This window comes from Triplophysa dalaica, chromosome 11, assembly GCF_015846415.1.
Source record: "Triplophysa dalaica isolate WHDGS20190420 chromosome 11, ASM1584641v1, whole genome shotgun sequence".
Classification (NCBI taxonomy): domain Eukaryota; kingdom Metazoa; phylum Chordata; class Actinopteri; order Cypriniformes; family Nemacheilidae; genus Triplophysa; species Triplophysa dalaica.
In genome coordinates, this window is record NC_079552.1 from 20,252,476 (window position 1) to 20,279,769 (window position 27,294).

Consider the following 27,294-nt stretch of genomic DNA (forward strand, 5'->3'; position numbering starts at 1 on the left):
CTGAAGTCCACTCCGGTGACTAACAGTTCATTTCTACTAACCCTCATTCATTCACTACATGAATTAAATGGAACGCAACATGTTCATCAGTATGTATGTTACACATGCTGGGACTTCCAGGCTGTTGTTTCCATGCCACCACCCAGCTACCACGACGGGCGCGGCCAAACGAGCGTCTGCCCTTACGTCATACACACGCACGTAGCGTAAGCGTGCCCCGCCGCTCTCTTGCGCCCTCCGGCGGACGACAGGAACATAACGAGGAACATTTATGATGGGTTGTGAATGTGAAAGTGGAAAGTACCTTATGGAAATCCCCAGCTGCCTTTTATGTACGGCTATCAATCGAGCTGCCTTAACTAGATTAAAGGCTCGGCGGTGTTGTGGACGCGAGGACTGAAATACACCGCATCTCTGAAAGCGTTATGGACGATTACGATTAAAGTGGACGCAAGAGTCAAGCATCATATGGGCTTTGTTGGCGTACAGCGACATATTGAACAGGTAAGGGCTGTGCGATTCGTCGTTGCTCGTCTAATATCGGATCCGGACGAAATCTAACCGTAAGCAAGTGTGGCTGAACGCTGTATATTGTGTCGATATTAAAAGGCAATCTGTCTCATACGGACGGACACAGCGTTTAACGCCACGCATTTGACAGCCATTGTTTGCGAACACGTCACTTATGAGAGATTTAAAACATTAGAACGGAGAAAACGTTCTATTGTTGCCATGGGGACACATCGCTTCCTTTCATATGTAACAGTGTTGCATTGTCTCACGGCTTCTGGCTGCTGAATTACGTAATTCGAGCGTCAGCGGCCGATGTGACGATATTTTCGCGATGGTCTCTATTGTCCCCTTTGCGCTTTGTGTTTATTGATACTGTGGACGCCGCTTTGTTTCGTTCAGCCACCAAATACTGACGGTTTCTGCTGGTGTTAAGGGAACGCTGGCGTTCTGACGTTGTCAGTAAGTTGTCCCTGAAGAACATGAGACAAAAAAGGGTGCCCTTGTTGTTAAAGGGATTCTGAATTCACGTCTGAAACAATACATCGTCTGTTCTGTTTATTTGTTCTGAAAATGGATTTATAGGACTAATAAAGGTCTGAAGCTTTCAGTCATCTGACCTCACAATGGCCCTGTTCTGTGAAATACACCATCAGTTTTGAGGAGCCATGATCTTTCGGTGCTTCACCTCTTGGGTGGAGGGAAACCAAGGGAAATTCTTTTTCGTTGCACGTGGCCGTGGGTTGAATGCTTCTGACAGTGCTGATTTTGTCTTATGTCTTCTTTCGCAGATATAGATTGGTTCCCCTCTCCTGATCACGATGTCTCAGGGCCAGAACTTTCTGCCCAAGTTCCTGTTCGTGAGTAACCTCCTGAAGGCCGTGAAAATCCGGGAGCGAGTGCCCAACGATGTGGTCAAGTCTTCTACCAGTGGCGGGCTGATCCATCACCTACGAAGCATGCACCGCTACACCCTGGAGATGATCCGCATGAGCCAGTTCCCGCAGGCCTTTCGCGAGGTCATCCAGGCTGCCATCTTGGACAGGGCCATGCAGTGCTCGCTGGAACAAGAGAAGAGATTGAACTGGTGCCGTGAAGTTAAAAAGCTGGTGCCGCTGAGAACCAACGGTAACTATAGCGTGTTTACGTTTTCTTTGTTGGTTGAAGCTTGGTAAAGGGTTTTCGGAGGCATGTAGTGGAAACTTCAAAATTGTGATTTGCAGGCTTTGAAAAGTTATCTTTGGCTGGTTGAAAACACGTATCTGACAAATATCTAGAAAAGGAAGAAGTTGGTACATTTCTCAAATGATTAACAAATTATGTATTTGGCCTTCATTTTATTCAAATTATACCCAATCTTGGACAAAACCATCAGTTGTTTTATTACACTTTTGATACACTCTTGATCCATGCTCTGTTTCAGTTAGATGTTTCTGTAAATGGGTCTATAATAGACTGTTAGTAGACTCGTATACCAATCAGGCCAATGAATTATCCAACATCGCCATTTTACATTTACAGTCATTTAGCAGACGCTTTTAACTAAAGCGATTTACAAATGAGATTTTGAGATTACCATAGGCTGAAGGCATTTCCGATTGGCAGATCCTTTTTGTCAGGTCCTAAAATTATCAAAAAATATGAAAATATTTTATTAAAATTTATTTAATACCTACTTATTTTTTATAAAAATATGTGTTCATTTTAGCAGTTTTGTGTACATCTCATTCACAAACATAACAATATTTGTTTTTTTTATTTTTGCCACATGGGTGCTTCTGATGGGAAAATCCAGCACTGTCTGTCACACTGATGTTTTCTCCCCTTAATTCAACGGCACAATTTGATTCGATTTAGGGGTCGGGTCTGGCTTGCAGTGAGCCCTTTATGACTGTTAACTCCGGGTCAGGTAGCACTGCTCTTCTCTTATGAGTAATGCAGCAAGGGAAACTTCTCTGTACTTGCCATTGTTGCTCCATTGTACAGTCACTAGTTACTGTTACCCAAACTAGTAAATTAAGGTAAACGCCATCGAGATTACATGTACCATATTTTCTCATTCTGTTGTCGGTAATAGTCAGTCAAAAGAGTGATGCATTGATCTCATTTGGTCATCGTCGTGTTCCGGGCGGTGGATAGTGTCTCGGTTTTTGTATTCTGGTAAATCTCTGACAGATCTGTACTGATCTGTCCTCATTGTGAAAGAGGAAATTCCTCTTTTATGTCACACAAAATTAAGCAAGTTTTGTTTAAAATGGATGCTTATGTAAGATCGGTATAAACTTATGTAAATTACGTAGCCATAGCCATTTCAGGTCTAAACATGTGCACTACACAATTAATCAATATTTTGTTTTTCAAAAGTTTCATATTTGTCTCTCCTATTTTGGTATCAGTATTACATAAGTCTACCATGTTCCTGTCTTTATCAAAGTATCAGCATCGTAGGGCATAAGATGGCATGCAATCTAACAAACTTACAAGGAGACACAGTGGGCAACCCAACCTTCGTTGCCCTAATAACATTCAAATGAATGTTTTATGATTATGCTTTCAAAAAGGTCTATAAGGGTTTTTTAATATATTTTTTTAATTTCATCATCTGCAAATTTGTTGTGGTGTCATATAGTAGTGTGAATAAGAATAGATACATAGCCCTGTTAAAATTATACAACAATTCTGCATACATGGGTGTTAAATGTAATGTCAGTATTGGCGCATCTACAGTTTAATTCAGTTTGACGTAAATTATTAATTCAATTGACATGGGTAATGTCAGACATGTAAGATCAAATTTGAACGCTTTTCAGTAGGGATGTAACAATATTATCAATATTTTTTTATCGCAATATCAAAATTGTCTCAATGTTATCGTAAATGAACAAAACTGCTGGCTATGGTGTTAGGGATGTGGTTGTGTGATGTTTCGGGCGCTTTGTTTCGATGTTTTGCGTTTCTGTTCTTTATGTGGAAATGTGATTTTTCCTCTTTCAGATTGAAATGCATTGCTTGTGTCAAAGATAGTTTGATTAAGAGCAGCGGTAGTATCCATAGCATCCTGGGAGAATGTTCTTACACATGTGGCTTTCACAAAGATGTGCAAAGGTGAAGGGTCATGTGGAAACTCTATGCTTGTGCAACTAAAAGAAAAAAGCCGAAATACATACAAGTAGATACAGCAGTGAAAACAATCAAAACCTTTTACCCGTTGCTTAAATTGCATGTTTAACCCTTTCATGTAATTGCAAACTTAACTCTGCCTGTGTTTATAGCAGGTGCAACTTTCAAGCCTAACCTAAGGCTTTGAAAAATGACACCTTTTTAAAGAACAGGAATCTGATCATATGATCACACTTCCCTGTTTTAGTCTACTGCCGCAAGTATTATTTCAGAACTTTGGGTTATAATCAGCTTTAGAAATTTCAAGAGCAGAACAGACATTCTTGTACAGCGCCGCCCCTCCTATCTGGAAAGTCCAGACGCTTTATATCATGGCTCTTATGTCGAGAGGAGACAAGGGAAAGAAAAAGTTGAAGTGAAGCCCTTACGGCACTTATTCAGAGAATCACAAACTGGGGAAATTCCAGCACAGTCTGTTTCGCAGGCGCCGCCGCAGCGTGCTCGCCTCGCACAGGCGTACATGCAAATGCACAACACCGTATACGTGCACCAATGTTGCACAACATCAGAAAGAACACTGAATCTGGGCCATTGTTACCTTTGCAGAATATGGTGAAACATGATATTGAAAGTAAATGACAAACTCTGGGGATCAAAGTACCTGAAAGTTGTCTTGCTGCACCTGTAGTTCTGTAACTATAAAGTTATTCATTTACTAAAGTAGTGAAGGAGTTTGGGGTGGTTTTAAACCCGTTTAAAAGCTTAGATGGCTGTTGATTTGTTACAGTGTTTCATGTTTCCTCTTTTAAAATGTAGATGGTCGGATGCAATTGATACATTCAAGTGCATTGCACCTCTTTGGAAATCCCCTGTATTGCTTCTATATCATTCTTTATCTTGCTACTTGACAAATTCATCTTAACTAACTTTCAGATGTAAAAGATACATATAGAAAATGCAAAGGAATAAAGACTTTGCTAAATGCGTTGCTAAGGGTGTTTTTTGTTTTGACAATAAGATTTGCCTGACTACAATGCAAAATGTCAAACTGGAACTGCAGGTTTAGCAAGCAACATGGTTGCCATTTATTGCAAAAGCATGAAAGCCCTACACAAACTATTATGTCCTGAGTTCTTGTCTGTAGAATTTGCCCGTCTGTCATCATCTCTGTTTGAAACAAAAAATGTATGTATGTCAAATGACGTCCAACAAGATTGTATATGACAACTCAACTTTAAAATCACTATTATGAGCTTTCTGATGTGAACCAGTGTAATATAAGAAAACAGAGATGATGTATGTAGGCTACTTGTTCAATAACTGATTTAGTTTTTAACCCAAAATAGAGTAGTCTGCCATACTGTTTGTTTGTTTTTTAAATGGATCGTTGTGTGTTTGTTTAGGTGATGGGAACTGCCTGCTCCATGCAGCCTCTCAGTATCTGCTGGGGGTTCAGGACACAGATCTGGTCCTGCGGAAGGCTCTTTATGCAGTACTGAAGGAAACAGACACTAGTAACTTTCGAATGAGATTTCAGACAGAGCTGCTTCACTCTCAAGAGTTCACCCAGACCGGCCTTCGATACAGCACTTTGGTAACTACCTTCATCATAAATATGTATATGTTTGTGGCACAACTTTGGGATACATGTTTGGGTGTAGGAGTGTTTGGGTAACCTGTTTGTCTGTATGCAGAAATTACACTCCTGCACAGCATAGATTTCAATAAACTATTGATGTGATGTAGGTAAAACTCATGGATTGTTTTGTGTATTTGGTTTCTCAGAACTGGGAGGAGGAATGGGTAAAGATCGTGGAAATGGCTTCTCCTGTGTCCAGCAGTAATGGCTTACAGTTTGACTCTTTGGAGGACATTCACATCTTTGTACTGTCGAATATTCTACGGAGGCCAATTATTGTTATCGCAGGTACATGTCCATACGAAATGTATGCAATTGTGTGTGTATGTAAAAAAGTTGCTCAAGAAATTTAACAAACCAAGCCCTTTGACTTAAACTGACTCGTTCGTTTGAGTGCAAGGAACAACATTTCAAAGTATTGCACAGTTTTACTTGATGATTACTACATGAATACTTCTGGAATATATTTTTCAGAAATGAGATCTGTTTTTTTAGACTATTTAGTGGAAAAATGTAATGGCTTTGTGTCAAAACAAACTAAGAATAATAGTTGCACCAAACACCAAACTGTAATACAAGAGATATTAAATTGTGAAAATAAAGTTTGAAACTGTGAAAATAAGTGGATATCATAGTTGAAAATAACAACACATAAATTACATTTAAGACGGTTATTGTATCGTTACAATGTTATTCACATACTATTGTATTTATCCAGACAACATGAAAATGTATAATAACAGTTTTGATTTATTTTGATTTTACAGACCAGGTAGTCAGGAGTATGAAGTCTGGTTCCTCCTTTTCACCCCTCAATGTTGGAGGCATGTACCTGCCTTTGCATTGGCCTCCAGGAGAGTGCTACAAATATCCCATAGTGCTCGGCTATGACTCCCAGCACTTTGCACCACTGATCACCATCAAAGACAGTGGCCCAGGTATGGCACACATTGCCATCCTCCTTACTGCACTTTACACGTTGTGCCGATGTTTTTGAAAATGTGATTTGGTGGTTTTTTATCAGAAATGCGTGCGGTGCCGTTGATAAACCCCGGCAGAGGAGGCTTTGAAGAACTTCGACTGCACTTTCTAACAGAAAAAGAGCAGCAACAGAAGGATAAGTTACTGAAAGACTACCTGATGCTTATAGAGATTCCTGTCATTGGCTTGGGCTATGATCCCACCCAGATTATTACTGCAGCAAGGTATTTATGACTACCGTTTAACTGCATTATTATTTGCTGCATAATTTACGTAACAGTTATTTGTGACACTTTTTGTAAAAAAAAGTCTATGTGGGTGATGGCTGAGTAAAAAACCATCTGCCCCAAACCTTGCAATGTTTGCTGATGTACTAGAGATGACCTATAAGACTAAATATTAATAAATGTGTTAAATATATATTTTTTAAAAGATCAGATAATGCTAGATTTATGGTTGCTCATTTGGTGCTTGCGTAGCTGTTTGTTGTTGAGCATGGTTCTTGTGGTAAAGGCAGTTGACCCATGAAGTTATTTACGGTTAATCAAGCTTATACCAGGTTACGCTATTGGGTCAAATCTTCTGTAAAATGTCTAAAGGCATTACCTTAAAATAATGTGTAAAAAATATATATTTTTAATCTTGAAACATTCCTCCATCAGACTGGATGAGGGCAATCTACCAGAGGATATGAATCTGATGGAGGACTACCTACAGCTGGTCAACCACGAATACAAGCGCTGGCAAGAGGATAAAGAGTCCTTATGGGCACCCCAATCCCAGCGCCCCCCACCCTTCTCCGTTTCTCAATTGTCTCTCATTGAGATCCGCTGTGCCACACCCCGCTGTACCTTCTACGTTTCTGTGGACACTCAGCCACACTGTCACGAGTGCTTCGAAAAGCGGCAAGCCGGCAGGAAGCCAGAGACAGTTTCCACCACAAATCAGACCTCACCCTCGGACACGGAGAGTAGGGTACGGCTGGAGCGCTCCACGCTGCCCAGTCCTCGTTCCGCGCCCCCTACGGCCCCTAGCCTGAGCCTTTACAGCGAGACTCATGCCATGAAGTGCAAGACGCCCGGTTGCTTGTTCACGCTCAGCGTAGAACATGACGGCCTGTGTGAACGCTGCTTTACAGCGAGACAAAACAGAACGGCTGCCAACGGGGCGCCGCAAGGCCCTTCGCACGGCTGGGGTCATGGTCAGTGGGCGACAGGTGGCCTAGAACGAGAGAAGGATAGGGAAAGGGAAAGAGAAAGGGACACAGAGAGGTGCGTTATGTGTCGACAGGAAGTCTTTAGGATATTTAATGGCCTTTGCCCGCCCTGCATGCAAAGGACTGCCATTTCTGAGAGAGGTGACGCCCAGCAGCAGGAGCCTCTGACAGAGGGCTCAGTGTGGGCACTGCATCGGGAGGCGGAAAGCACCGGCACCACCAATCATACATGGCAGAAGCCTGCCGCCCGGCCATGTAAACGTTCCGGCTGCCAGTTCTTTGGAACGGCAGAGAAGCTGGGATTCTGCACTATATGTTATCTAGACTACCAGACCAATCACCGTAAGTGATAGATCTTGCAATAGGCCGTTCATACCAAGAACAATCATTATTAGGTGTTTTAATATATCCAAACGAGGGAAAATTTTATTTTAACTGTTCATATTTCTTTACACAGAGGCCACCCCCGCTATTGTCCAGCCAAGACACACGTCCGAGGCGGGTTTTCAGAACTGTCCACGGTGCCGCGGCCAGGGCTGTGGCGCGGAGGGAAAGGCAATGCTGGAGGGTTACTGCAACAAGTGCTTTGTGAAGGAACAGAGCACTAGACTCACCCAAGCTGCTAGCAGGGGTTCTCATTCCCCACCTCTCGTCACGGTAATTGTTCTCACACGCTTGTTTTGTAGCCGTTGGGTCGTGCTGAAGTTTCAAAAAAATAATAGCTGTGTTGTTTGTGTCCAGCGGGCCTCCAAGCCCCGGCCGCCTCCGATTATCAACCAGGCGCAGTGTCGGCGTAGCGGTTGCAAGAACCTCTCTCCCGGCTGCACGGACCTCTGCCCGGACTGCATCAGCCGCGGCCAGAGAGAGGGACGGCGTGCCCAGGCACCCAAAGAGAAAAGCAAACAGCGCTGCAAGACACAAGGCTGTGACCACTACGCGAATCAAGACAAACAAGGCTACTGTAACGAATGTGACCACTTCAAACAGATTTACAGAGGGTGACTGTTCCAGGAATATTTTTTGCCTCGGGGAGGGCTTGAACCCGGTGGTGCTGTAGAATTGGCGATTACCTCTCTTTCGCATCATGTGTTTAGGACAGAAGCGAGATGCAAGCATCGCAAAACCAATGACACGCAGTCACGTCACACCTGTGGCATCTGTTGTTTTTACTGAACAGGGTAATACATTTGAAAACAAATTGAGGTAAGCATGTACTCGAATTAAGGATTTCGATGACCCACGTAATTGACCAAAGTTAATTTTCCGAGTCTAAATCGCCACTGTGGACTGCAGAACGGCAACAGGCCTTTTGGAAGTACAGGAATAAGACGGAACAGGGTATGCGCAGACCACCGGAGGACAGCGTTTGATAGTTTCTTCATAAAATGTAGGTTAAGTGCCAATGAGAGCTCGCTGAGCAGAGCTCCAGTTTCATTTCCTGCTGCACCATTTGATGTCAGCGAGCAGTATGTATCTGTTGCCTTTGAGAATGTTTTTGTTTACCATTGCTGACTTTTTGCTCTTGAAACTGTTTTTCACTTTTGCTTGCCTTGCTATACTTCATATGACCTGGTCCTTTCTATCGAATGGATACATGTTTTCCTGTGGCTGAAAAATTCCTTAAGTGCTATGAAAGCCAGATACTTGACACTTTCCCGACCTCTTTCGCAGACTAAATTCAATGAAGCCGAAGGGAGTTGCCGTGCCAAAAATAGCTTCTCAGAAATTTTGATGAAACTAATTGGAAACAACCAAACACAAAACAACACACCCAGTGTTGGTTCTGTAAACTCCCCGTTGGCTCTACTAGACCAGACACATTCTTTGGTTGCACTACTCTCCTTTAAACACACAACGCCTCAGTCTATACTTTGCATACGTTTAGTATGCACGAACTGACATCCTCTATTTGAATATTGCCGCAATATCTGCACAGATGTGAATAAAGTTCTTGTTAGCTCCTGTGGCGTCATTTCTAAAAAACAAACTGACTGTGTTAAACATTCCCATCTTTGAAGTCCAATATTGTGCAAGCACATTTAGCTTTGTCTGCTTGAGAATTAGATTCACATGGACTTCCCATAAAGAGATGTGCTTTGGATAAACACACGAGACAAATTGACAGTCGATTTATGATATTAAGAGTATCTACTCTTCAGCTACTAGATCTGTCGGTTCAGATCATCACAAACTTGCACAATACTTAATATAAGCTGCTCCGGAATTAGGAATGGTACTTGGGACTTAAAGGACATAGTGACATTCCAGTTATAGAGGTAAATAGACGACAATAGACATTTTGTGCAACCTTTCATATAGAGTATCGTATGAAAATCCTTGTTTTTTTTTGGTTTGTTTGGTATTTATTCACAGCAAATATTATCTGTAATGTGTTTCAAGAATTATTTATATGTTGTCCTGAAATAAATTATTTTTATTAAGAAATTAACCAGCTTCTTGTGTCTGTTTAACCAACATTTTTGTTTGTTTGTTGCTTTGACTGTGTTATTGAAGCAGCACTAGGAAGCTTTTTTTAATCAAGCGATGCATTTTGTTTTTGATTCCAGAAGAAGGTTACCATGCCAAAGTCTATCACTTGTTGTTACGTGCGTAGCTGTCGTTTGGTGATTTCTGGGTGGCCGCAAATGTGGTCATCTAGATCAACCAGGTCTGTATTTTTTGAGATATGGGAACTGAAAGAAATGTGACTGAAAGAAATGGCATGTAAAGAATACGACTAACAAGCAAAGAAAAAACGCCGGTTAGAACCTGGAGTCTATCAATGAAGTCCAGCTCCTTCTGTAGAGTCACAAACCACATCAGTATAAGAGAAGAAATCAAATAAGGTTAAAAAAACTACTGTAAACTTAAATCTTGGTATATGTCACTGTGTTGCTCAGGGATGTAACAATATTATTGATATTTTGACATAAAATGGTCTCAATAATACCATATGAAATATTACTGTATGAAAAATGTTTAGGTCAATTGATCCATCTCATATAACTCATCATGTTAATGGTAGACTAAAGTTTGGGAGAAGCCATAGCATATAATTAAGACCGGCTAGTTCCAGTACATACGTAGACAAAGATTCTTACCTGAAGCCATCTCTATAGGATCACACATCCCACCGGCTCCTCTACTTGAGTGCTTGTTGATAGCCGGGGGATGAGTTCTAGATTCGGCCTATTCCGAGCTCTGCGCACTTTCCCCTATTGGGGGGCTCCCCGGGCAGCACGCCAAACACGCATTCTTTTTACTAGCCCTGCTATCTTCATTATCTGCTCATTTGAACTCATGAAATACCTCTAAGCACGTGTTATGAGTAGAGGATAAAGTATAGAGGATGCTTATGGCACTTTTTAAATATCGCAATAAATATATACAGAGGTATAATGGTACCGTGAGATTTTGATAGTAACATCCCTAGTGGTGCTCGAGTCAGACCAAAGAGATCCAAACTCCTTTGTCACAGGACGTTTTGTGGATGTGACGTGAGTAACGTGACTTTTGGGCTTTTTTTAACTTTTGTCGCTCTTTCTAATAATGTGATTCAAAAAAAGCCAGCTCACAGATGTTTCAGTACTGTCCCACACTCAAAAGTGTTTGAGCAGCAGGCAACCCCCCAACACCCTCTGGAGCTGCACTGACTCAATGCTGGAAGGAAAGCGTGTCAGAGAGGGAGGGGATATTTGGTGTGGGGAAGAGGTGACATTTCAGTGATGCGTGGGAAGGGACATCGGCGGTGTGGGCGGAAAGTTAACACACAACCTGTAGTGAAGCTCTCTAAAATAGATGCAATAAAAAACGACACATGAAATGTGAAGCCTACACAACACTGAACAGAAGCATTTTTGTTTTGGCTCTGCCAGAGCACTAAATAATGTTAGAAAACAAAATGTAACACATGGGGCACAGGTGACGCGTGTCTGACATTGTAGTTCAAATTTCTACCTCTTTTAAAAAAGGTATTTTTAGCTGCCATCTAAGGACTTTAGAACTTAAAAAAAAAATATTATTGATTTTTTTACATATTATATTTTGAAAACTATTAATAAATACAGAAGTTAATTTACACACCCATATTCATGTTCTGGTCCTTGATTCTGATTGGCTGAGCCGAGTTCTAAGCCATTATAAAATACCCCGATGTATAACTGCTGACCGCATTATATAGCCTAAATATCACTTTATTTACTTTATTTTATGAAACTTTGCTACACAACAGTTTAAGGTCATGCCACAACTCCCTTAATTGTTATAAAATGCACTGCTAATTAGGGGTAATTGCTTTAATACAATCATTCCCTAGCTGGGAATTTCAAGCGTCCTTGAGTAAAAAATAATCTAAAGTATCAGACTGCCAAGCCATGAAAGCAAAAGGAAAACAAAAGCTTAAAGGTGGTGGATACTAGGTGTCTGTGACATATTTGTTGGTGTACTCAGAAAAAATTGTCTATGTTCTTTTCTAGAGGAATGGTTTGGGAATTCCGGGTGTTCATTTTGTGTTTGACTATCCCTTGAGTCATCTGTGTACATGATTTGTCACATCAGGTGCATTCCAGAATAGTTTCCTGAAGGCCGTAGGTTGAAACACCTATAGCAACTATAGCTGGTTTTATAACTGTTGTAAAACCTTTTAATTTTCATCAAATAATTCCACATTATGCTGTTAAGAGAAGTGAATGTACTGAGTGTATTGGAACAATGGATAGAAAGAACTTGATAGAAATCCAAATTATTATAGTCTATTAGGTTTAGGTTTTTTTCTTATATAGCACATTTCTACTACCACTAGGACAGCCCAAAGTGCTTTAAAACAAAAAAGAACACATTGCATAGTTTACTGCCACAAAATTATTATTGATTAAATAAATCAATTGATTTGATAGATTAGATAACAACATGACACATTTTGTTTATGGTGCCTCTATTCAATAACATTTTTAAGAACCAAGCATCTTCTAACACCTTGATCCCGTGTGTCAATTTCAGCAAACAAAACTGAAAGTTTGTCACGTGCCATGAGCGTAATATTGGTAATGGGTGTGATTTGCATGATCACGTCATCTTTTGAGCCCTCTGATGCCCTTTTGTACATGTGATGAGTCATTCTGCAAAAGCGATCTATAGGATGGATCCCGTAAATGTAATCATAATTCAGTTCTGATTTAAGCATGCCCACAAAACTGGAGTTCAGGGGGTAGCCCCCGGCAAAACTACAGTCTCGTGTTCGAGTGAAGTTCAAGTTAAAATGAATCAAGACAAAGTGGGGGTGCGGACTCTAAGAAGTTAAAGGAAACATCCATGGTTCAAGGGGAAATCTTAATTTTTTTCAGGTTTTTTTTTTTACTTTTCAGTTAATTCTTGTTTTGACTCATGATTCAGAAAAAACACTCACCCCCTTATGCTGAAGAGCACTGTAAGACAATAGTCTTAAAGGGATACTTCACCCCAAAATAAAAATTTGTCATCGTTAACTTACCTTCGAGTTACTCCAAATCTGTATCATTTGTTTGTTCTGATGAACACAGAGAAATATATTTGGAATAATTCTCTTAACCTAACAGAACTTGCCCCACATTGACTCCCCGACTTAAATTGATACAATATGTTGAATACTTCCAATTGACCAAAAAATTAAATTGCCAAACCCAAGACTATTGAAAAAGAGATGGTGAAGGTAACTGGCTATAGTGGGAAAAACTTCAATGAAATTGTAACCACTCACTGGAGTTTTTCCAAAAATCTTGGATGACATGTCACATTCTGTATCGGTACTGTTATGTTATATAATAAGAGACAGAGTTTCTTCATAATGAATGTAAATGAGCGCCTCTGCATTCTGTACACAATGTTCTTCTATTATCTGTATCCAAATACTTATAGTAAACGGATTGCTCACCCAATAAGAAAAAATCGCCCTTATTCAAATTTGTATATGATTGTGGAATCCAAAAGAACACAATTTGAGAAATGTTTCAAATTGCTTTTGTGTACATACAATGTATGTTGTTAGCTTTATTTTGGACGTTGTCCAAAATATTTTCTTTTGTGTTCTAATAACCTTTTGTCTACTGGCATTAGTAAAGGGGAAATAAAAGAACAAATTGTCCTTGCATGGCACACGTGGTAAGGAACTGGCGTACGTCAGAAGTATGTGCCGTACGTGAGAAGTATGTGCCAAAGTTGAATAACCCTGCGTTCTATTCCGAAATGATCATCATCTATGCCCACGATACTCCATTCTAAAATATCGGTGTGTAAACTCTACAAAGAAAAACGCAATTGTATCGCTTAATCTGTGCGTTTAAAATCTACTTTGCAAAAGAAGCAATCAAAACAACGTCGTCATCTCTTTATTTGTAGTGATGTTTTTTTATGGCGTCAATTCCCGAAGTTCAAAATATCCGGTCTGGAATCTGAAACTTGAGTGACTCTAAAACGAATCATCCTTCCAAAACAACAAGAGATAACAGTAGGAGATATTGATTTGCTGCCATCTAGTGGTCCAAATGTACATATGGACGAAAAACACAGCTTTGACCGATGAACTCTACGATTCTGTGTATCGCTTCGCATCACCTTTACATTCTGTTGCTGTTCACGGTCGGTCAGGGACGATATTATCAGTGATTCTTTTTATATAAGTTGTAACTTGCATTGATACATTTTTAAAACAAAATTTGTTAAGGCTAACTGACATTAAACATACAGAGCTATATTTTAGGAACATGTATTTACAGGGCACTTACAGTTAAATAATTAATAATCTAACATAAATAATGTTATAAGGTTAATGTTTTAAATATTACGTAAGGTAGTCATATGAACTGTATGGTGGCCGATAGGGATCACTGTGCTCGGAGGGAAATGCATACAAATTACACCAAATTACACATTTTTACTAAAATCGCCAGCAGGTGGCAACAACAAGTCAATGTCTTTATCATAGGCCTTGGCAAAATTGTACAATGTAGTATTGAGACTAACGATTGATCCTCAAATGCCAATGATCTATTTTAGAAATATTCATTTAATGTAACATTTAAAATCTTTATTAGTTGCTAACCGTGACAGGACTGTTCAGTAACAAATGCCCTAGTTTGAGAGATGGAGTATTATAGCCAAGTAAATGCAGACAAATTAAAGTGCTGCCGACTGAGGGTGTTTCAATTCTTTTTACTTAAAAGATTCCCATTTTTGGAATGTTTTCGTCGATTGTTGGTCAGTTTACATGTAAGTCAGCGCTTCTTAGCTCAGTGGGCGGAACCTTAAAGAAGGGAACGACCAATGACACAAACTCGCTGATAATAAAACTAGATATAATAATTAAAACAGTTGTGGCTTATGCCCATATATATATATACTGTATGTATGTATACACTACATGTTTTCATTCTACACTGCGAGAACCCTTAATGTGTTCATAACAATAAAAATCACAATAAACAATTCTTCCATCAAGAAACTCATCAGGTGTTTCATCCAGTATAAGATGCAGCGACAGCTAGAATAAACTTAAAGGATATTTTTGGGCTGATTGGATAGGGAAGTGTAAAAACTGTGTGGTCTAATTTATATAGTGCCTAAATTTAGTACACATGAAACAGTCTACATATAAACAACATGCTGAAATTAAGACCTCTAAGAGCAGTATTTTCTGGGCATTGTGAGTCTTTTAAAACCTATGAGAGATGTGATAAACATATAAACACAGAAACAGGATGTATTTTGTTCGTCTGACCTCAGTTAACACAAACATTTGCTCCATCTACCAGATGTTTGTTGAGAAAGCCTCACATTGTGAACGGGTTGTGACAAAGCAGGTCTGTCTCTTTAGGCATGTTCATTACACGCCCTCATTTTCCTCTATGACTCATATTTTTCAGCGGATATTAAAGAAACACCTCTATACTGAATGAAAGATTTTATCATATAGGCCGTATCAGTATAATCTAACAAGCAACAGATAATTGTCACAGTGTAAGATCTAAATATATAAAAAGTAGACTATAATTTAACATTAGGTGGCAAATTTCTTTATTATCTCTTATTGTCCAAAATTGGTATTTTCAGGGAAATGTGCAGATTCATATGTTACACAGATAATGTTGCCATAATGACAATGACTCAATAATGATAAATTATTAACTGGTTTCACAGACGAGGCTTAATGTTTGGGCTGTCTTAACTGAAAAATAAGCTTCTGTCTTACACATGCAATGCCTTCTTCACAGAACAATGACAATCTTTTTTTATTGAAGACTTGAAGACCATTACACAATCCTCAAAACAATTGAAACATTTAATCAAAATCTACCAAAACTCATCCAAAAAAATACTACAATCTTAGCTGACTAAAGTTGACTTAATTTCCCTACAGGTAGCATTTCTTTTCAATAAAAGCACCAATCCTCAACCAGATACGCATTTTAAGCTGCAAATTAAGTAATATACAATAACACACTTTGTTAAAACAGAAAAATACTACTGTTATTGCTGCATTTGCTTTCCCTTTATATCACTAAAGCAATTAAGCTTGTTATTACATCCTGTCTACACCAGACCTCTAATTATAATGGGTTCTATTGCCTCTTGTCACATCGTGCCGCTCTAGTGTGGTGTAGACAGGGCGTCAGTGAAAATCGTTATCTTTAACAGACCACAAACATTTTTTTGCAGAAAGTGTTCAATCAAGTATGCATGCACATGACCATCATAATAAACAAATAAGGGCCGACATGGAATGACAGGACGTGAAAGTACATAAACAATAAAAATCTTATCTTAATGCTGGCATGTAGAGATGTTTAAAAAATGTACAAATACCAAAACACAGTCATACATTACATTCCAGTGTTCATGAAGTAAGTACTATGTAATGCAAAAACCTACGCATACTATTCCAGTTCGTGAATACACATTGTTAGTCCAACTAAAATATTTACATCTAATGAACATGCAACAGCTTTTTTTTATAATAAAATTCTAGTTAAAATAAAGCAAAAGGTAAATGCATGAGCTACCAAGAGTAAGGAACAAAGCCAAGAACAGTCTGACACCCCTAAGAGTCAGTAAAGTCCTATAAAAATGGTTTTGGTGATCGATGAGCATTAGCATTTAGGCCAGATGCTAAACAGTCCAAGAAGAGTTGCAATCAAATAAGGGTTTTTAAGGAGTGGAGTAGATATATTTCACTTTTGCATTTTCGAGGAGCTCATCCTCATAACGGGGCAGACAGCAGAAGAGGATTCCACATCCAAGCATCAGGATGGTGGCACCCCAGCCAAACCCATATGCCCAGGTGTAGTCATAATAACCTTCATAGATCTGCTCATTGAACTTGATCGGATAGATGATCAGAGCGATTATCTGGACGATTACTGTAAAGAGAAATAAATCTTACAGTCACATAACATCACAACGGAGAAAAAAATCCATCTGCACCACATCATAATCCAAAGCAAATCATAGAAATTAAGATTTAAAACTAAATCCAGTTGCAAAGGTTTGTACAAATTTAGAAATGTCAGAGTCATTTGTCAACATTAGTAAAGTGTTTGGTTAATGTGAACTAACAATACACAATAGCATATTAATAATTTGCTCATTGTTTATATAAACATTTACTTATACGTTGTTTCAATAAACTAATGCACAATAAACCAACATAATTTACATATCACGGACAACTGAATTAGAAAAACTGAATTAGTATTATCAAGGATTTGTGAATGCTGTAAAATATCTTACTCAATATAACTTATGTAAACAAACAGAACCTCTTTGTAAAGTGTTACAAAAACATATTTTTTTTACTTATTTCTCCTTTTACAGTTTTGAGGAAGTAAACAAATAATGTTTTTTTAATGTTCAACACCTAATTTTGATTTTGCTCAACTGAACACATGGCTCATCCCTGTGGGAAGACATTGTTGTTGAATTGACATGTGAACGAGGACCAAGCCCTGTTTGGGTGTGTCGGACATTTTTTTCACAGGCTTGTGTCTGACACTTCCAGCAACATTGCGATGTTAATTACTCAGAATAAACTACTGCTGAAACAAGCACAGTTCACAGAGGGTGAAGGAACCCTTCAGTTCCTGGCAATCGCCATTTTCTGAAACGCGAGTGGAAAGCCAGTAGAAACAAGGATAGTTTTTTGTTTGAAAAAGAAAGATCAGACTCAGTTTTCATAATTTAACATTTTTAAAACCAACAAAGGCCAATTGTGTACTGATGATGTCACGCGAAGTCAGACAGGAGAGACTATGATTCATCCTGTTAACTTGTAAGTGATAGGACGTTCACACCTGAAAACCAGTGAGAGGACGGGGAGGGATAAAAATGCCGTCTGCGCGGGTTCTCATGGCAACACCCAAACAAAAACAAAAACACATTTAGCAAGGGTGTTGTAACCAAAACCTTAAATCTCTAAGAAATGAAACATCAAAGTAATGGTACGTGATGAAAGATTTTCAAAAACGTTTTTTTACGGGGAATTTAAATGATAATCTTGATTTGAATCATCCAACTGTGAATTTTTATTTAATTTTGAAACCTCACGGATGCAAACAAAGATTAAACATATTTAAAATTGAGCTTGTAACAGAAGTTTAGTAACAGTTAGTAACAATCTGTGTTGTCGAACATTCTGTGAATATGGTGTACAATCGAATAACAGTGAATAAACAATGACTATCTCTTTCCTTTAAAAAGAAGTTGTTTCTCGTCCTGACTTGTTTGAGACATGCCCTGTTCTGCATTTTCACATCACCTTTTATGTCTCTCTCATGTTAATAACTTAAAAAGCATGCCTGCCCACATGTGCATCATAATTTCCCCCAGGTTTACGCCCATATATTTGGAAACCGTTCAAATCATTCAACGGGAGGAAAAGGATCTTCCTGCGAACTGTTTTCCCTGTAACTTCCTTAGAAAGGGATTGGTTCAAAGCCCACACTGTACATTTCTGATGACATGAAATTGTGCAAAGGTGCCATAATTGGACACCAACTGTGACTGTTTTGTCATTTTTTTCACCTTAATATACAACTCATCACAAAATGAGAAACTCTTACCAGCTAAAATGAGAAGACCTCCTATTAATGGAAGCAGAGGGATGTTGAGACTACAGCAAAGAGCGACAACAGAGATGATAAAGGCGAGGATCAGGATGATGAGGCCGATGATCATGAGAGCAGCGACTGCCTGTGCCCATGCTGAAAGAAAACACAAAAACTGGTTATTCTATCACTCCTATAACAATAACAACTATTATAAAACTTTGGGGAAGTCAGGTGTGGTTTTAACATTGGTACAAACAGATACACTTGTTTTAAAGAAATGCAAATGTAAGACTACTTTTATATTCCACCTTTTGTACACCGTAAAAAAAATGCCAAAACAACACACTAAATATTAATTATACTTGAGTTGATATAGAGCATGATCAACTGCATGATACACAGCTCGTTTAAATTATATTTCCATGCATACATTACATTAAATTCTTATACTTACATTCAAGCAAATAGTTAAAAAACTGAGTATACACAGATGATACTCGCCCTACCCTCTAACAATCATCCCTTTCTGATTCATCCGGTTAATCCCTTAATTTTTTTAGGAAGTTTTAATAAAATTGGGATAGTGAATTTAGTTTATAAAAAGGAACTAGCAGAGTTTGCAAATCAAGTCGATGTAACCTGTTGAACCAGTTATTGAATCGGTTCATGTCAAGAGAGACAACTGACAGCTCTAAAAGCAGGTTAGAAACCTCCAGGCATCAACTGCTATTATCTTCTGTTTGTGTTCAAAGTAAAAGCCTTCTCTCCACTGCCAACTGAGTATTATTTTCAGTTGAACTTATCAGTACATTATCAGTTTCCTGTCTATTTCCTGAACGCAATAGTTAGTCTTACACCTTTTAGTCTTACACATAAGACACAGGCTTGAATATTTTCCTGCTTAGCAGCAGGTTCATTATATAAGCATAAAATATTGCTTTCATGTTGTTGGGCCCTAACATAGGTTACAGTTATTTCAGATAATTAAAGTGTGTAACCACAGGTTTGAGACCACATTGTAAAACCGACATGAGAGAAACCACTCATGCCTGAGACATGTATGCTTTGAAATGGACTCATGCCAGAAAAATACGAAGTCAACATTCAGACGCAACCACACCCTACACCTCTCCCAGCAGGCCTACACCTTATGAAACACTGGGTGGGGCAGTACACATTCCTCTACTGCAGTGTTTCCCAACCCTGCCCCTCAGGGTAACCTTCCATAAAGTTTAAGATATAATCTCCCTATATAAAACATATGATTTAACTCATCAATCAGGTGTTTCATATAGGGAGAGAACTAAAACATTCTGGAAGGTGTGCACCTAGGACGAGGGTTGGGAAACACTGCACTTTTGAGCTTGTGTGAAACCGATTCCATGCCGAGTGAAACTAGTTAATTAGTAACCAGCAGTATTATAACACGTGGTTGAAATTGGCTTCATTGTATTTATTCTGGGCCTTTGAAGATCATTTTGGCCAATAAAGTTAAGGTAAATGACATTAAACTGGTCATTAAACCCATGACTACATTTCTTACTTTCTCCTGGTATTCTGTTTTTAGCTGTTCAGCTAGGTGAGTTTACACATTTATTTACCAAAGTATCACTTTCACAGAGACTGTATCAATATTTGATCATGAGTTTAAATTCATTATTATCCACATGTTTACAAAACAATAAAACACTACAGCCTAACAAGAAACAAGCTTACAGTCTAAAATAAAATCACTAATTATTTAAATAGTTGAATATGCATTTAATCTCATCTCAATTGGAGCCTATATTCCATAATACATGTGCACATCATATAAAAAGAGCAAAGATAAAAGATAAAAAGAGGTCAAAATAAATCCATCATATATAGGCTATATATGAAAAAGATATATATTTATAGAGTTACACGTTTATTTAGGTTAAGTGGGCTTAACACCGACCTCTGTGAAAACAGGTTTACATGTCCTCTTTGTCTACACTGTGGCATAATATTACATTATACGAGTTCTTTAAACTTCACTGTAAAATTCGCAATAAAGATAAACACTAAGAATAGCCTTTGAATAAGAAATAATCGAAATATCGTTGCTTTCGATTAACTTTGAAAATCCATTTTTGTAAAAAGATGTCTCGTGCGTAAATCTATAAACTGGGATTAAAGTGTTGTAATACTCACAAAACTCCATAAGGGACCTGCAATCCCATTTATCTCTAAAGCCTCGACATTGTTGCCACATATTGGCGTAGTGGGTTTTGGCGTCCTCGTCCTCCACCCATCCGGATTGCGCTGCGATGGCAATAATGTCAAAAATAATGGCAAAAAGCAGCAGGAGAGGCAGAATCCACCTGCATCGCGGATAAGCGATTCCACAGCGAAACATTTTGACTAAAAACTCTCTTGTCTGTCTTGTACGCGAAGTGAAAGGAGCTTTAAATGTTTTAGAAACAAGTTTCTTTCTTAACTCTCCCGGAGCTCCACCCTCTGAAACCTGATCTGGAGTGACTCCACCTGTTCATAGGACTGTGCATTTCCTGGAAAACAATGAATCACTTTGTTTTCCTCTGTAGATTTGGAACAACGTTTAACCATAATTTACCATCATAGTTCCACAACTATTATTAAATGTCTGTGTACTAAAATAGAAATTTCTGAAACTTTCTGGTCTGTTTTGGTGCTGTTAATGATGAGCTTTACCTTTATTACAGAGATTCCTTTAGTAATTTATTTGACATAAAAAGTCTAATAGAAAATTTACTTATTATATATTCCCTGTTTCAGACTAAATGATTTTGCATAAATCTGTCCAAGGTAACATTAATCAGAGTGTCTTTCGATTATTTATAAAAAAATCATAATGAAGTCAAGGTAGGAAAATTCTGTCATCATTTACTCGCCCTGAAGTTGTTCCAAACCTTAATTTCTGAAAGATCTTTCATAGAAAGATATTTGAAAAAATGTTAGCAGCTGACATTTTTGGGACATCCTTGACAGTCATATAAGAAAGGTTAGGCGATTGTTTCTTATTTTTTGCGTTCTGTTGAAAAATTTAGGAAAGCAAACAGTTTTAGGGCACCTTTGACTACCATTTAAATTTTTCCTCTGGTAAATGTCCAAGAAATGTCCGTTGCTTACATTCTTCTAAATATCTTTCATTTGTTCAATAGGACAAAGAAATATGTACAGGTTTGGAATAACTTGGGGGGGGGTAGTTCATGACAAAAGTTTCATTATTGGTTGGAGTATGTTCTTTGGTCCGTTTCGTTTTCTTATGTCTGGATAACAAAAAAGTATATATTCTTGTTTGATGTGCATTATGGGGTAGGAAGTAAAAGGAATAGTCTCTGGATGGATCTGCCTCCATATATCAACTAGTTTTAAATCTGCTCTTTTTACTGTGTTACCCATTGGGTATGACTCTGAAAAACAAACTCTAAATGTTATTCTTAAAAACATCTTATACATTTGATTTAATGATCATAATATGAATTCATATTTGACGATTATACTCATAAGATTTCTTAATTTGAACACATGCAAGAATATCATCCATTTTAGTTCTAGTTTAAATCACATCAAATTTTACATCAAAATTCACTATTTATTTTTTGTGATAAATTATTGACATAAAACAATTTTTATAAAGAATCTGCAATCTCATCCAAGACGTTCCTTATTATGTTCCCAAACCCTTCGATTATCCTTTAATGTGAAAATCTCTGCTAACTGTGAATGAATCAATGGGTGTGTTTATGCCTTCACACCTTTAAGCCTTGACACAGTCCGATTTAGAATTTTTTTCAAGACAAATCATATATCCACCCTTTTAAAAGATCAGGTAAAGACTATGGTTGTGCTTGATTTCATGTGAATCAGAGGTGATCAGTTAGGGTACATTAGTGGGTGTGGTTACACTTAATGTGTACAACAGCAGTTTGTGTCATTTACAAATTAAAAAATGAATTTTCAAATGAGTCAGGAAACGCCTCCATTTTTGTACAGAGGGTGGAAGCTTCTTTCCCTTAACACTCCCTGGTTGGACCGGTTCTGTGAAGATGCCTGCAGATATTGCGGTGACACACCCAATTTACCTGAAATTGTTCACGGTACACAATGTTTTGACTGTATCTAGCGAGAATTTTTAATGTATCATAAATGGCAATGCCACATCTATGCTATATTATTGTAATATGCTAGTACTTAATATTTGGTAAAGCGGTGATAATCTAATTAATCTACACTGAAAAAAGTGTTTGAATTATTTGTCATTTGTGAGTTGTTTGAATTAAAGTTAAATGTTTTCCCAAGACATTCCCTTGACAGACCATAATATTTTGTTTGGTTGTTCATATTCCAATGTTTATGTGGTAAAATTATACAGGGCTGATAAATAATGTTATAAATGAGACAAAAAGTGTGAAATGGTACTGTCTTTAGCAACCATTTTTTTAATGAAATCCGGGGACAATTCTAGTCCAGCAGTCAACAAATCATTAAAATTCCCTATCTTATTATATAGTCAACATTCAGTGAAATATTCTGAAACATCAGAAAAAATTTCACCCCCTTCGAATGTTATCACTCGATTGAATGGTAGTTGTCACTGGTTAGCTCACCTGCCAATTTAATAGATCATTCGTTTATGAGAATTTCAATTTAAATGTATTAAAAAATATTGGAACCTTTATTTTCACTAATAAACAATTATATTTGAATAACCTGTTTAGCATACAATGTGATTATTAAAGTGGTTCGGCACTTCTTTGAAAAGCACATTAACTAACAAACAGTTGTCACTGCAGTTTATTTTCTATAATTTATCAACCCTATCTTAAGGCTTTTGTCATGAATATTAGACATCCCTAACTTGCTCTGAAAACGTGCTGCTGATGATCCAATATTAAGGAGGGACAGAGTACGGTGAATGTGCAATATGAGCAAATGCATGATCTGAACGAAAATGAATTATTCAGTTAATTGAATTGTTTAAAAAACACTGATTCACTAATGAATATAACAAAAACCAAATGTGATCCCACTGGACAATTTTTCACATGTGGAATTCATGTGGCTTTAATGGCACCCTGTTCAATACATGGATAGGTTATTTTTGTAGCCTACATGAAGAATATTTGTGTTCTTAAGCGTCGGGTTGCTAACTGCAGCAAATTGAAATAAAGAGATTTTATTATAATTATAAAAAATGTATTGGTGGCGATAAAAGGTTCCTCAGATTATAGAAGTAAATATCTGGTTCTTTAAAGAACGTTTAACTGAATGTTTTTTTGTGGATCCAAAAATGGTTCTTCTATGACATCACTGTGAAGCACCTTCATACAAAATTGTAGTAGCCATTTGCACATCTGTAAATAACTCTCACCATAATATTTTACTTAAACCTTTTAAATTTACATATTTTTCTATTTCTTGTGTTTATGTGTATGCCTTATGTCAGGATAGGTAGCCTACTCCTGATGTGATAAAAGACACAAAAAATCATTGATGAAATGCATTGTGAAAACGTGCCCAAATAAAGCTTATTCTGATTACTTTTTAAAATGAAGTAATTTGATAAAGTTAGGGTCAACTCTTTGTCATCCACGTTACCATAGCGACACACAATGACAAAGAGCTCTCAACGAGCACGTTCAAGCACGCACACACGTATTCATGTAGATGGGCCTTATTCACTCTTCACTTACTGTGCATACACCCAGCACAGTCATACGCTGCACATTTATATAGATCTCCTTATTACACACTGTCTTATACGAGACAAAACTGTCGTATGGTTTTTAACAAGAAACGCTGCTTTGATGTCTTAGAATAACGATTTCGTATTCGAAACTAGGGGCAAGTGAGGAAAAGGCTTCCAGCAGCGCCCTCTTTCGGCTTTCTGTCGTATAATACAGCCGTGATGATAATATTACAATTTAAATAAATATATTTGTTTTTCTCTATCCTTGGCTTCTGTTTTGCGTCTTAAGGCTTCAATATACTTAATAATAATGATTTTTCCTTTTTTGTGCAGGTTTATGTGGAAAGGAAGCACCATTGGAACGTAATTCAAAACTAAGTTAAGAGAACACGCAAAATGTACCACGAAAGCAGTGGATCACGCGTCTGTCAAAGGCATAAATGTAAATTACAAATCATACTAAAAGAAATGTTTAAATAATCACACTATAATGTAAACCGATAATTGTGTTTAATATGTAATATACAACAATGGTCTTCATGGTGCCTGTGAGCATCTAGTGGGCAGCTTGAGTGAGGTCTTCGAGCCAACGAACGCGTTCTATAAATAGCCCCTAGCCTCAAATTTAATTCTTAATTTATTAATATGTCTTATAACAATACTTATTCTAAAGGAGTGAAGGGACAGAGGTTCAAGGCTTAAAAATTGTCCATAGTTCTTTTGTGTGATTTACTATGTGATGAGAAATCGGATCTAGCAGACGTCCACGTCACGTGATCTTGAACTCAGTGACGCTACGCACAGGAACAGAAGACCTGTCAACTTCCGGTGGCCATATTGCGGTGAGACAGCGAGTTTTGGTTGTGTGTTTCATGATGATTTCTGCTCAGAATTACGGTGATAAGATGAAGGAATACCACTACACAGGACCAGTGGAGCATAAATTCTCACCTTATGCTTTTAACGGAGGGTAAGAACGACGCAATTAAAGGGTGACATGATTTACATGAATGGCATAAGCTAGCGAACATGACGTTTCACTACAGACTAAGTGCTGCTTACGTCTTCGTGAAGTTTCTTTAATACTAAGATCTATGCCTCTGCAACATTTTCCCTTATAAATATTATATATTTGTACTTACGTTCATTTCATGTGATTAAAAGAACATCTATACACAGCACGAGTTGATGTTAGCGGTTTAGTTCGTTTTTAGTTTCACTATCTAAAATGTTGGTGACAATAAATAAAACAAAGCATATCCATTATAAGGAGCTTATGAATTTAAAGGTAACAATTTGAATAATCTTGATTTTAAATGGAAACTGTAATGGTCTTTTTGGTAATGTTTTGGGTTCTATTGGTAAAGAAGTTATCTTGCAGATGGGAACCAATAAAACCAAATAAATCTGGCCCAAAACATACTTAATAAAAAAACATTTCTCATGGTTTTAATAACACATTATAATGGTTCATACTGGCATTTGTAATAGATACCATTAGAATTTTTGTCTTGTTTTTTAGCAGGGACCACTCCAAGCCTAACCAAACTTAACAGTTACATTTTTTGGTGTAAACTATACACCTATGTTATAGATTTTACGTTTAATATGAATTTACAGGACTGTGCTGGCGGTGGCTGGAGATGACTTCGCTATTGTGGCTTCAGACACACGTTTAAGTGAGGGATATGCCATCCACAGCCGGGACTCCCCAAAATGCTACAAACTGTGAGTTATCTGAGCACCCTACATTTAACATTCACATTTCATTAGTGTAACTGAGTCAAAGATAATTGCCTTATAGACAAGAAAGTTTAATATGATGTCTTGGGTTCATTCCTATACAGGACAGACACTACTGTGCTTGGCTGCAGTGGTTTCCATGGTGACTGCTTGACGCTAACCAAAATCATCGAGGCAAGACTGAAGGTAGGTTTAAAAACAAGATACTGTAGGTTTTACTTTCAACTAAGCTTTTTATTTCACAGCTAGATTGCAGCAGCAGGTTTAAAATCTTGCAATGTCATGCTTACACAGGAGTGCAACTGTTACGTTTATGATGGGGTAAAACAAATTATAAAAATTCTTATTCTTATTACGAGTTTGCTTGCTCATGATCCTGCCTTCCTAACAGATGTACAAGCACTCAAATAACAAGAGCATGACAAGTGGGGCCATTGCGGCCATGCTTTCAACAATTCTGTATGGCAGGCGCTTCTTCCCTTACTATGTGTACAACATCATTGGCGGTCTCGATGAGGAAGGTAAGTGACGATTCTGTAATGTAACAAGATGTTTGTTGAGTTTATTCCAGCCGAAAAATATGTTTCATGATATTATACGATTATATTTGGTTTTATTTTACTTCAAGGTCGAGGTGCAGTGTACAGTTTTGATCCAGTTGGATCATACCAGAGGGACAGTTACAAAGCAGGTGGCTCAGCAAGTGCAATGCTGCAGCCTCTTCTGGACAACCAGGTTTGACACTTTTATTTTTACACCCTATTCAAAAATAGGTTGTATTTTCACTTTTCAAATCACTTTTTTACTTGAATTAATAATTTACATTCCCACATCATGCTAGTATTTGTTGTACTTCCAGTTGTACCTGTCATATTATTAAGATAAACCTTTTTTGTGACATAAGCATTTTAGCAGAATAAGTGTTGATTTTAGTTAGTTTTGCTGATATAAGGCCAGCAACAGCCAAGAAATATTTAATGTAAATACCTTCCTGAACTCTTAAATGCGTTTTTGTGTTCAGATTGGATTCAAGAACATGGAGAAAGTGGAGCAGGTCCCCCTGAGCCTGGAGAAAGCTGAACAGCTGATAAAGGATGTGTTCATCTCTGCTGCTGAGAGAGATGTCTACACGGGAGATGCTCTTAAATTATGCATCGTCACCAAGGAAGGCATTCGAGAAGAGATTATGCCACTTAGGAAAGATTGAGAACACCTTCTCGGCCAAACCTTAGCCTTTTTTGTTTAACTCGGTTGTATCCTTCACTCTGCTGTTCTTTTTATATTTCGACCCAAGAATAAATACATGCCACCAGTA

The 27,294-nt window shown here is 37.9% G+C and overlaps 3 protein-coding genes across 3 annotated transcripts; 2 read left to right on the top strand and 1 right to left on the bottom strand.

Moving 5' to 3' along the window:
• The first annotated feature begins 265 nt into the window (after positions 1-265).
• Positions 266-9,915, top strand: tnfaip3 (tumor necrosis factor, alpha-induced protein 3). Its single transcript, XM_056760996.1, has 9 exons — positions 266-504; positions 1,302-1,638; positions 5,034-5,224; positions 5,416-5,557; positions 6,037-6,207; positions 6,294-6,474; positions 6,913-7,808; positions 7,924-8,123; positions 8,208-9,915. Exons 2-9 carry the CDS (start codon positions 1,332-1,334, stop codon positions 8,466-8,468), a joined length of 2,349 nt encoding a protein of 782 aa, XP_056616974.1. The 5' UTR covers positions 266-504; positions 1,302-1,331; the 3' UTR covers positions 8,469-9,915.
• A 5,780-nt stretch (positions 9,916-15,695) lies between these two features.
• On the bottom strand, positions 15,696-21,004 carry perp (p53 apoptosis effector related to pmp22). Its single transcript, XM_056761359.1, has 3 exons — positions 20,717-21,004; positions 18,554-18,694; positions 15,696-16,855 (listed from the first exon to the last, which is right to left on the bottom strand). The coding sequence occupies exons 1-3, from the start codon at positions 20,919-20,921 to the stop codon at positions 16,644-16,646; spliced, it is 558 nt and encodes a 185-aa protein (XP_056617337.1). The 5' UTR covers positions 20,922-21,004; the 3' UTR covers positions 15,696-16,643.
• A 4,043-nt stretch (positions 21,005-25,047) lies between these two features.
• Positions 25,048-27,294, top strand: psmb1 (proteasome 20S subunit beta 1). Its single transcript, XM_056760738.1, has 6 exons — positions 25,048-25,206; positions 25,857-25,964; positions 26,084-26,165; positions 26,371-26,500; positions 26,608-26,714; positions 27,001-27,294. Exons 1-6 carry the CDS (start codon positions 25,109-25,111, stop codon positions 27,184-27,186), a joined length of 711 nt encoding a protein of 236 aa, XP_056616716.1. The 5' UTR covers positions 25,048-25,108; the 3' UTR covers positions 27,187-27,294.

Coding starts and splice junctions, on each gene's coding strand:
- tnfaip3 (XM_056760996.1), top strand. CDS start 1,332: ATGTCTCAGGGCCAGAACTTTCTGCCCAAGTTCCTGTTCGTGAGTAAC. Junction 6,475..6,912: donor CAGATTATTACTGCAGCAAG/GTATTTATGACT, acceptor TTCCTCCATCAG/ACTGGATGAGGGCAATCTAC. Junction 8,124..8,207: donor ATTCCCCACCTCTCGTCACG/GTAATTGTTCTC, acceptor GTTTGTGTCCAG/CGGGCCTCCAAGCCCCGGCC.
- perp (XM_056761359.1), bottom strand. CDS start 20,921: ATGTTTCGCTGTGGAATCGCTTATCCGCGATGCAGGTGGATTCTGCCT. Junction 18,695..20,716: donor CAGGTCCCTTATGGAGTTTT/GTGAGTATTACA, acceptor GTTTTCTTTCAG/CATGGGCACAGGCAGTCGCT. Junction 16,856..18,553: donor AGGTCTTCTCATTTTAGCTG/GTAAGAGTTTCT, acceptor TTCTCTTTACAG/TAATCGTCCAGATAATCGCT.
- psmb1 (XM_056760738.1), top strand. CDS start 25,109: ATGATGATTTCTGCTCAGAATTACGGTGATAAGATGAAGGAATACCAC. Junction 25,207..25,856: donor CCTTATGCTTTTAACGGAGG/GTAAGAACGACG, acceptor ATGAATTTACAG/GACTGTGCTGGCGGTGGCTG. Junction 26,166..26,370: donor TCATCGAGGCAAGACTGAAG/GTAGGTTTAAAA, acceptor CCTTCCTAACAG/ATGTACAAGCACTCAAATAA.